The following is a 9,966-nucleotide window of genomic DNA, read 5'->3' on the forward strand; positions in this document are numbered from 1 at the left end:
TCTCCTTCTCCTCCAGACAGTGAAACTATCTTTCCTCCCACTAGGTTGGAATTCTCTGAAAGAAGCCATACCGGGTCTTCCTCTTTGGAGTCCTCCACCTTCTCTCAACCTCGCTCTTGATCCATCCCCAAAGTCCCCCAGGATGCGGAAGGAGGTGCGTGAGTAGGCCACCTGCCAGGAGTGTCCCCAGCACCTGTCACCTGGCCCACCTGGGCCCTCCCTTCACCCTCTTCCCCCAGCCCCACCCACCTTCCCGCCGACAGGTCACCGCCCTCCCCGGCCTCCAGCCTTGGTCCAATGGCCGTAGGGCAGGGCACGCTGAGCAAGCCGGGGCGCCCGGGCCGCGTCCCCGCCCTGTTCCCGGTCCTCGGTTCCCGAGCCGAGCCCTGTCGCCTTTAAATGCCACCCCAGGCCGACGCACTGCGGCCTTCGCCACCGTCATCCCCTCGCCGCCGCGACCTCCGCGCCGCCCGCCTCCCCTCCCCCTCCCGGGCCTGCGGCCGCGCCAGCCTGGGGCGTGCGCGCGCGCCCTGTGTGCGCGCGCCCGGCTCGGACCCGCGCCTGCCGCCGCGTCCCCGGCGCTCGCTGCAGGAACATGGCGGGGTCGGTGGCCGACAGCGACGCCGTGGTGGTGAGTGAGGCGGTCGCCCGTGAGACGGGTAGCTCGGAGGGCCGGGACGAGGGCTGCGGACCGACGGCGCCGCGGGAAGCGCGGTACCTGTCAGCCGCCGCGGGGTGGGAGCTCGGGGCCCCAGGCGCGGGGCAGGAGGGCGCCGGCCAGGTGCGCGCCGGGCGCGTGTGCGTGCACGTGGGTTCCTGTGGGGCCGCGGCCCCGGCGTCCGGGATTTCCCCCTTTGGAAACGGTCCCGCGCCGGGGGCCCCCCGACAGAAGCGGAGCGCTGTCGCTGCACTCCAGCCACGTCCCCGAGGACAGGCCCCGGGGCAGAGACTCCGGGAGCGGTTGTGCTTGGAGAGGGGCCTGCCGCCCACCTACACCGGCTTTGCTTCCCCGGTGGGCCGCGACCTTGAATTTGATCCGGTCTCAAGAGCCTGGGGATCATCAGAGGCTTAGACCGTGTGGAAAGGCCGGGTTTTGTTTCGCGGTTATTTAATGGGCTATAAAGCGGCATCGTGTGTAGACACTGCCTATGTGTCTGTGGAGGACTGCTGGATCCCGACAGATTTGTGTTGATTCCTCATCCTTTCATTCACTCCCTAATAAACAAGGGACTGTGGAAAGCCAATCTGTGTGCTTCTATTTTTAGAAACTTGATGATGGGCACTTAAACAACTCCCTGGGTTCTCCAGTTCAAGCCGACGTGTACTTCCCACGACTGGTAAATCAGTGTGCTCCGTGTCTCTGCCTTTATCCTTTTCCCTTGTGGTGCATTTCCTTGCTTTCTGATGGGTCAGGTTCCAGGGCCGCCGACTTGGCTCTTCTCTAACAGACTGTAAACTTCCTGTCTCTCCCCTCCTCCTTTGCAGATAGTTCCATTTTGTGGTCACATTAAAGGTGGCATGAGACCAGGCAAGAAGGTATTAGTGATGGGCATCGTAGATCTCAACCCCGAAAGGTAAGGACAGAGCCCTGCCGCTGTGAGCCGCAGCTGTCTCCTCCTCTTCCTCTACTTGCAGACAGTGTCACTAGTTAGGAGTGCCAAGAAAGTACCATGTTCCCATGAAAAGAATGTGTATGAATCCTAGCCATCATCTCTCCAGATAGCTATTTATATCAGCGATGATAAAAATAGGCCTACAGTTAATCTTTGACCCTTGAGAAAGCCAGAAGACTTCTTTTTCTTTTTTATGGTTTTAAAACACTGTAGTTGTAACCAAACCTGTTAGCATAAATAAGAACCAAACTTACAAGATGCTTCCCTGTCCATTTCTGTGGCTGTTTTTGAGAACTCTGAGATGGATTAAGGCACGGGTGGCTTGGGGCATTTGAAGTCTTCAGTTGCAGTTATTTTCAGTTCCACTGGAGTTTTCACTGGAGCCTGCTTTAGGTAACAAAATCTATTGGTTTGAGTGTAATCCTCCTTCTCTGTGTTTAAACTCTGTGTAAACAGTAGCAGCCCATTAAAAGGCGATGAACCCACTGGAGGAGGAACTGGGTCAAGTTAAAATGTTACATCTAACTCCCCGGCTAAGTGACACTGTTTTCTTTTTAGCTTTGCTATCAGCTTGACCTGTGGTGACTCTGAAGATCCTCCTGCCGATGTGGCAATTGAACTCAAAGCTGTGTTCACAGACCGGCAGCTCCTCAGAAACTCTTGTATATCAGGAGAAAGAGGCGAAGAACAGTCGGCAATTCCGTACTTTCCATTCATCCCAGACCAGCCATTCAGGGTAGGTACCTCGAGTGCCCGATGCAGTGTTGGCAGGGCCCCTGCTTACTCTGTGTCTACTGTGTGCCAAGAACTCTTTAAGAATTTCTTCATGTCCAAGAAACTTGTTGCCCGGAACTTGTCTTCTGGCCGTGAGAAAAGAATAAAAAAAACAACAAAAGAGATCTGTTTGCTGATAGACATTAATGCCTGCCATAGTACCTTTTGATTTTCTTCAGCCCATATGTTTAGTTAATGGATGCATATATGCATATGTAATTGCTAAGTCCTTCACCATATTTCTACTTAGACAGTGCAGAGGTATTAATTATTTATTTGTTAACTTTTGGGGTAGTACTGGGGATTGAACCTTGTGCACATTAGGTGAAGTTTCTACAGCTTAGCCACACTCCCAATCCTCTTTTTGATTTCTGTTTTGAAACAGGATCTCACTAAATTCCCAGGCTGGCCTTGAACTTGTAATCCTCCTGGCTCAGTTTGCAGAGTAGCTTAAATTACAGGCCTGTGCCATCAGGTCAAGCTGGGAGTATTAATCTAGTAATAGTTTTCCATGTAATTCCCAATATAGTATTAGGCACATAAATAACTTACTCTCAAGTATCTGATTGATTATTAAATATTAATAAGTATCCAGAATATTCATGTTTCTTGGTCTTAAGTAGCTCAAAATCTTATTAGTTATGGGTTTAAAACAATTTAGTGGCTATCATTTCATTTTCTCTCGTTCTCTTTGCTAATGAGTCCATATTTGTGTATCTATTTTCCCGTGTGGGTCAATTAAGCTTGTCTGTTTCATGGTCACAAGCTGTGTGGCTGACAAGTTTCTTCCCTTGGGCTTGGGTAATATCAGTCTCTAACAGGCAGGAAACAACCCAAACTTGCCGTCTCATCAGGCAAGCAGTAGCACTACCTTCCTCTGCAGGACAAATAAGAGGTGCAAGTCAGTAATATAAAAAAAGGACTTGCTTACATGTCACGCCTGGTGATGAGGCTGTTGGTCTTCATGAATCTTACCATACATCACGATAATGGCACCTTGGTTAAAAGCTTGGTGCTACATAGAGACCAGAGTAAGCAAAACTGCTCTTAATACCTTGCACTTCACGTGCATCTTCTCAAGGCCTGTGACTGTTTCTCTTTCCTTAGAGTCTAGAACAAAACAAAAATCCATAACTTTTACATCAGTAAAAGAAATGAGATTGCTCCTCCTTATAACTGTAATCTAGGAAGTTACCCCTTACCTTAGCTCCTCCTTAAGAATGGTAAGCCCTTGTGGGGGCTCCTCTTGCTATGCCAGGTTCTTAAATGATAAGCCATGTGTGGACACCACACACACACACACACACACACACACACACACACACACACTTGAGCACTTGCAGGCAGGAAGGCAATTCAGGTGTCATCCTTAGGAACACCGCCATCTACCTCCTTTGAAACAGCATCTCTCATTGGCCTGGATCTCACTGATTAGGCTAAACTGGGCTGACCAGTGAGCCCAAGTCTCCACCGCTCCGGTGTTACAGGTGCGTTCAGGAGCTGGCATTTTTGTGGGAGTTTAGAGAATTAAGCTTGAGTCCTCTTACTTGCCAGTCAAGTATTTCCTCAACAGCTATCTCAGATGGTAAATCCTTATGCCTAATTCATGAGTGTGAGTGTCTGACTAAAAGGAAAGGAAACATTGCTTCCCAGCAGCAAAAAATGGAGTGAAATAAGCTGGGTGGTAACTCACACCTTTAATCCCAGCACTCAGGAGGCAGAGGCAAGTTGATCTCTGTGAGTTCAAGGCCAGCCTGGTCTACAGAATAAGTTTGAGGACTGCCAGGGCTACATAGAGAAACCATGTCTTAAAAAAGAAAGAAAGAAAGAAAGAAACAGAGAGAGAAAGAGAGAGAGAGAGAGAGAGAGAGAAAGAGAGAGAGAGAGAGAGAGAGAGAGAGAGAGAAAGTTTCTTGGTGGTATAATTTAAGCAGTAATATGAATTAAATGTGACTAATATCACATCCAGAGTCTCTGCATGATAACTGCCGATGCTTTTCTAAAAGCATCATAGCACAGCCATGTCTTAAACTCTGTGGTGGCCAGGAGGTGGTGACTCATGCCTTTGGTCCGGGCACTTGGGAGGCAGAGGCAGACAGATCTCTGTGAACTTAAGGTCTACAGAGTGAGTTCCAGGACAGCCAGAGCTATACAAAGAAGCCCTGTCTCAAAAATCAAACAACCAAAACCAAAACAAACAAACAGAATCCCAACAAATCTCTGTGGCGAATTGAATTATGGAACACTAAAAGGAAAAAGTTTACCATGTGGTGTCAGTGTTTGTTTGCCTTAACAAAGCCTTGTTAATTACACATTCTTGGTCCAGTGGTAATTACTGTGTAATCTCCCTTAGTGTTTCCCATGATCGTCTGGACTATTATTAGATGCTCCTAATGGCTACCAGTCATTCATCAGGAGACCCCCCCTGTAGGTAGGATGGATTGTTTGGCATCAAGTGTCATGTAAACAGATTGGTGCTCCTTCATAGCTCTACCTGGAGTATGGGAGGAACTGTCTGTTCCAGATCTTTCACTGGTATGAAGCAGTGATTCTCAGAGTGGGTTTCCTGCTCCAGCCTTAGCACTGTTCTCAGCCCTTCCTTAGCACTGATGAGGGTGCAGATATTTAGACCGTGCTCTAGACTTCCTTAATTGAGAGCTGGGGGAATGGAACCCAGCAGTCTATACCCTAGCTAGCTTTCAGCAATTTGTGACGTTTGAGATTTACTTGGGCATTGCTTTTCTTCTCCACAATGAAGTGTGATTATGTTGTTGGAGGTTTTTTTTTTCTCCCTCCAGCAGGGTTCATCCAAAATTATCCATTATTATTTCGTTTCTTCTAGGTGGAGATTCTTTGCGAGCACCCACGTTTCAGAGTGTTTGTGGATGGACACCAACTTTTTGATTTTTACCATCGTATTCAAACATTATCTGCAATTGACACCATAAAGATCAATGGGGACCTCCAGATCACCAAACTTGGCTGATTTTTAAAGCACTTCCATTTCAAATATGATCGATCAGGTGCCACAACTACATGTCTGAAAGAAGTGTCCTAGCCAGATCTGGAGACTTAAAAAGAAAACAAAAACAAAGACAGACTTTACTGTCTCTTTCTGTGCAGTTTAAGTCCAGAATGACACCTTCATCTGTGGTTTGCCCAGAAGAAAGCTCGCAAGAAAGACACCGAGCCATTATGCCCAGAACAAAGTAATACATTTATGCTGGATTTTATTCAGACTAAACTAAAATGGATTTGTGATGATTTGTGATTTGGTAGCAATTACTCATCATTTCAAAGCAAGGTGATATTTAGAAACAAAAGTGCTAAAGACCTTAAAAACAACAACGGTACATCTAGTCGATGCGTTTCTGCACTGACGTGGAATTGCATAGCACAACCGACATTTTAGTCAGGGTATTTACATAGAATGTAGATTGTGCAAGGTTTGGTTCTTACTTTTCTTGGGGGTCGTTTTGGTTTTTTTGGGTTTGTTTTTTGTTTTGTTTTGTTTTGTTTTGTTTTTTGGCACAGCATCATGTTAACTTGGATTTTTAAGCGTTCTTGATTAATTTATTTATATTTAGTATATGTATTAATGTATCAGAGAATGAGCAATGTCTACAAATTATGAACTTAGGTCTGAGGGGGAAATGTATGTATTACAAGCCTAAAATAAGTGGATTTTTACCTTAAAGAATCTGAGCATATTCTCCTTACCCCTCAACTTTGGCTTCTTAACATAAATTGCTATAAATGCTTTTGGGGAAATTTTGCAACGCTTCGATAAAAACTCTAAAGTTCTTTTCGATGATGTGAACTACTGTTTGCATTGCTTTATCTCCTTCCTGTGAATTAGCACAGTGCTGGCTTCCTTAAGGCTCACTACTCCTTAGATTTATATAATAGCTCATTAAGTTGTTATTAATGGAAAGCATATAAGAGGTGATTGCATAGACAGCTTTTACAATAACTAGATATCAGTTTTTAATAGTATGCTATGGAAATGACTCCAGAATGCAGTGTAAAGCAGAAGCAAGTTGCCCCAAATTACTTACTGAGAAATAATTTATATCAACCTAGGCTGTTAGCTCATTGTATAGTTTTTCCTCTGACTCCCTCCCCAATATCCCTAAGCAATGCCTTTGGAGCTTCTGAGTAGACGGTGTTGCCTCCCTGATGGATAAGGTAGGATCCAGTTAGGTCATCTGAAAGACTAAGTCCCAGGATTTCAGGATTTTTAGTCCAGCCAATAGTGATCATGCTTCCAGGGAAGCTGCTTCCCCTCGCTTGCAGAAGTACCAATAGGCAATAGGCTGCAGCTTATCCACAAGGCTAGGGATGCTTGGCGTTGGTCCTAGAGAGAAGGGCCTTTGGCATTGCTTTGGGCAGGTAGTGGGAGAAGAAAGGGATGCTGGGTAGGGTGCATTTATATATAATTTAGGTTTTGTTTGTACAGTGTATGTGTCTTATTAGGGCATCTCCTTGTCCTGCTTTGCTTTTAAGGTTTTTTTTTTTTTTTTTTACACAACATGCAGAGGCACTGAAGTGGCCATGTCATCTTCATGTGTCAAGAATGTAGACAGTGTTTCAGAACCAAAGTCTAAGATAAACAAAGCAAACTAAAATAAGGAATTTTTATAGATGATATATTTGGATTCTTCTCAACTTTGAAACTGTTTAGCACAGTTCCATGGTGTTACATACAAAGACTTGTCCACCAAGACCAGCTGCATCTCTAAAAGCTTTATGTTCTAGCTGGCTTCTCAGCTGTTTCGTAGCTCCAGGTATTTTTTTAAGCCTGTGAGCAATTTCTCATGAGTTGAAAAGCCACTTTAGTGGTGTGTCTGTCAAGAGACTTAGGGCACACCCTGAAAAACATTTGTAAGATTTGGATTCAATTCATGCAGTAAGCATCCCCCCAGGAGGACTCTTCTGAGTGACCAAGCATGTGTGATTCAGCAGAAGCCTGGGAACCGGGGAGTATAGAGATGGGAAGTGACTTTTCTCTCTACCTGTCAGCTAACTCAGAAGCAGCCATCCCTTAGGTTGCTTGGTATGGAAAAGCAGTATTAAACTCCCAGATCAGCCTCCTGGGAGCCATCTAAGCGGTGCGTTGAGTTGATTTTGGACTAGTTAATAAATAGGGGCCACAGCCCACTGTCTAAATGGCTAGCTAGAAACTAGGACAGGTTCACACTCTCCTCCGCCTGAGAGGTCTAATGTGGGAAGTTCAGGATGGAAAGTGCAATTTAAAGCTTCATGGGGAAAGTCTTTGCATACATAAGGAGTTATATTCACCCAGGGCCCTAGTTTTGCAATAACCAAAACCAAGGAATAACAATCAGGCTCTGGGGAAATAAGCAGGCTTTAGACAATCTGCAGCAAAATTGGAGTAAATGTGTCGATCTATCAAGTTAACAGAAGTGACTTCTACTTCCTGGGCTGTCCCAGAATTGTCTTAAAATTATTATTTTTTTAAATTTTGAAGCCCAGTTTCAAATCTTGCCAACTTCTCTAAAATTCCCTAAGAGATCACTCTTAGAGTTGATGATGCATTAAATGGCAAATCCATGTGCATTAAGAGAAAAATATCCAAAAAAGGATCAAGCCCTATTGCCTTGAGAAAACAGCTTTGGCATTTTCCGGCATTAATGTAAAGAAAATGTTCCTATGATGACATATTTTCAAAGAAACACTTTCTTATTTACTGCGTGGTGTAAAGTGTTGTTAAATGTGTTGTTACATTATGTCACTGCTGAAAGTTATTTGCACTATAATAAAGGAATTTTCTACAAGATAGCTTCTGGGTTATTACATGCTGCAATTTGCCTCTAGATACAAAGTATTTATCATAGACCATGTGCTTAATAGTGGTCCCTTGTCTCACATGCTATAAGACCACCTGTACATGTGTTTCCTATATTGATAAAGGCAACAAAAATGTCAGAGGCTCCAGAGACCCAATGAGCTTATGTTGTGGATGCCTAAGTTCTGTTTTAATAAAATATAAACTATGATGTTCTGCGTGCACTGACCTTACTATCTGATGCACAGTTCTGTGAGGTCGATGCATAGATTTAGTGTATAACTATTTAATCAGGATACACAATTATTGTTTGATCCTTCCAAAGTCCCTTATCTAGAAATGTCTCCAACTTCTAACTTAGATCAGACAGCCACAGATCTGTCTCCCCTGCTGTGGCTTGTAAATGACAGAGTCACACAACATTTCACCCCATAATGTCTTAGAGTTGGCTTCTTTGAGTTTGCAAGTGTTTAGCTACATTCGTACTGCTTTCCCTTCCATTGCCGAGCCGTGTTCTACTGTAAGGGTGTACTATACAGTAGTATACTTTTTCTTTATCTACTCTCCGTTAGGATGCAGCCCATCTCCCTACCTCCTCTTCCCCCAACCCTCACTGCTGTTCGGGTGTAGTCCAAGCTACCCTCAAATTACAGTTCTGCCTCAACACATCTTCAAGTTCTCTGGCCTCAACATACCAAGTGGAGGGACAATGGGTTCTTATTACATCTTTAAATACAGTTTTTGTACAGAATGTACACAATAGCAAGGCTTTTTGTGTTCTTCCCTGAGGTTTGAGTGATTAGGGAAGAAATTCGATCCTTTGGTTATTCAGCCCTTGCAGTAAAACTGGATAGCTTATAGAAGTAATCCCAGCTTCAGTTACCAACTCAGTGACAGACTCACATACAGAATCTAGAGTCTTACTCCTAATTTTAGGAATTCTTTCCTTTCTTGTTGGTGTCTCTGTTTTATTATTTTATGATGTTCTTATATATCTCACCCTTCCTCCCTTTACTCCACCCTAATCCCTTCCAGCCTCCTAACACCAGAAAGGAGAGAAATAAGGGTAGAGAAAAGGGGGATGCGGGTCCCTTTAGGCCACTTCCTGTTGATAAGGATGTCAAGTGTCTTGGGGCCAGTCCAATCTTTGTCCTCAGAAGATCCTTCAGTCCAGCAAACCAGCACTAAGCAGCAGCAGAGGGGGGGATGGATGTGGGCCCCTGCCTCCTCCTTCAGAGTGCCTCGCACCGCCCTCCCCCCCCCCCCCCCGGAGCTGGCATCTATTCCCTCTCCAGAGTCCCTAGAATTGAACTGCCACTGGCAGAATTCACGCTCCTTCTAGAGCATGAGATAGTTAATGGCTGTGGACGAACGGAAGCAGCCCCATATCCCACAGCTGGGATTGAAACACAAACATATTCACATAACATCATTTAGGTTTTTAAAGGAACCAATTGTCAGTACACATTACTTTTTAAGAGAGCAAAACTGTGAGGTTTTCGATTTGCTCTGTCCTGACTTCTGCAGTTCCGTCCATGCAGAGAAAGGCTTTCTAAGGTGAGAGAGTTAGCTGAGGCTTCGAGGCAGAGATGATACGCTTCCCAAGACCCTCCACCCCCACCCCCACCCCCACCCCTGGCCAGTCTAGAAATGCCCTTAGGGGACAGGACACTTTACCAGTTTTGTGAGGCAAGCTAAATTAGATAGTCTAACGAGATCAGTAATTAGAGCCTCTAAAGGCTCCAACCACTTAGGGCTGTCATTCATTCA

General features: G+C 45.2%; 1 protein-coding gene across 1 annotated transcript; it reads left to right on the forward strand.

Moving 5' to 3' along the window:
* Nucleotides 1–419: 419 nt before the first annotated feature.
* On the forward strand, nt 420–8,407 carry Lgalsl (galectin like). The gene is made up of 5 exons (XM_028777414.1): nt 420–631; nt 1,266–1,337; nt 1,486–1,574; nt 2,172–2,349; nt 5,230–8,407. Exons 1-5 carry the CDS (start codon nt 596–598, stop codon nt 5,371–5,373), a joined length of 519 nt encoding a protein of 172 aa, XP_028633247.1. The 5' UTR covers nt 420–595; the 3' UTR covers nt 5,374–8,407.
* The last annotated feature ends 1,559 nt before the right edge of the window (nt 8,408–9,966 follow it).

The sequence above is a fragment of the Grammomys surdaster genome, unplaced genomic scaffold (genome assembly GCF_004785775.1).
Source record: "Grammomys surdaster isolate TR1022 unplaced genomic scaffold, NIH_TR_1.0 67, whole genome shotgun sequence".
Taxonomy (NCBI): Eukaryota; Metazoa; Chordata; class Mammalia; order Rodentia; family Muridae; genus Grammomys; species Grammomys surdaster.

Coding starts and splice junctions, on each gene's coding strand:
- Lgalsl (XM_028777414.1), top strand. CDS start 596: ATGGCGGGGTCGGTGGCCGACAGCGACGCCGTGGTG. Junction 1,575..2,171: donor GTAGATCTCAACCCCGAAAG/GTAAGGACAGAG, acceptor TTTTCTTTTTAG/CTTTGCTATCAGCTTGACCT. Junction 2,350..5,229: donor TCCCAGACCAGCCATTCAGG/GTAGGTACCTCG, acceptor CGTTTCTTCTAG/GTGGAGATTCTTTGCGAGCA.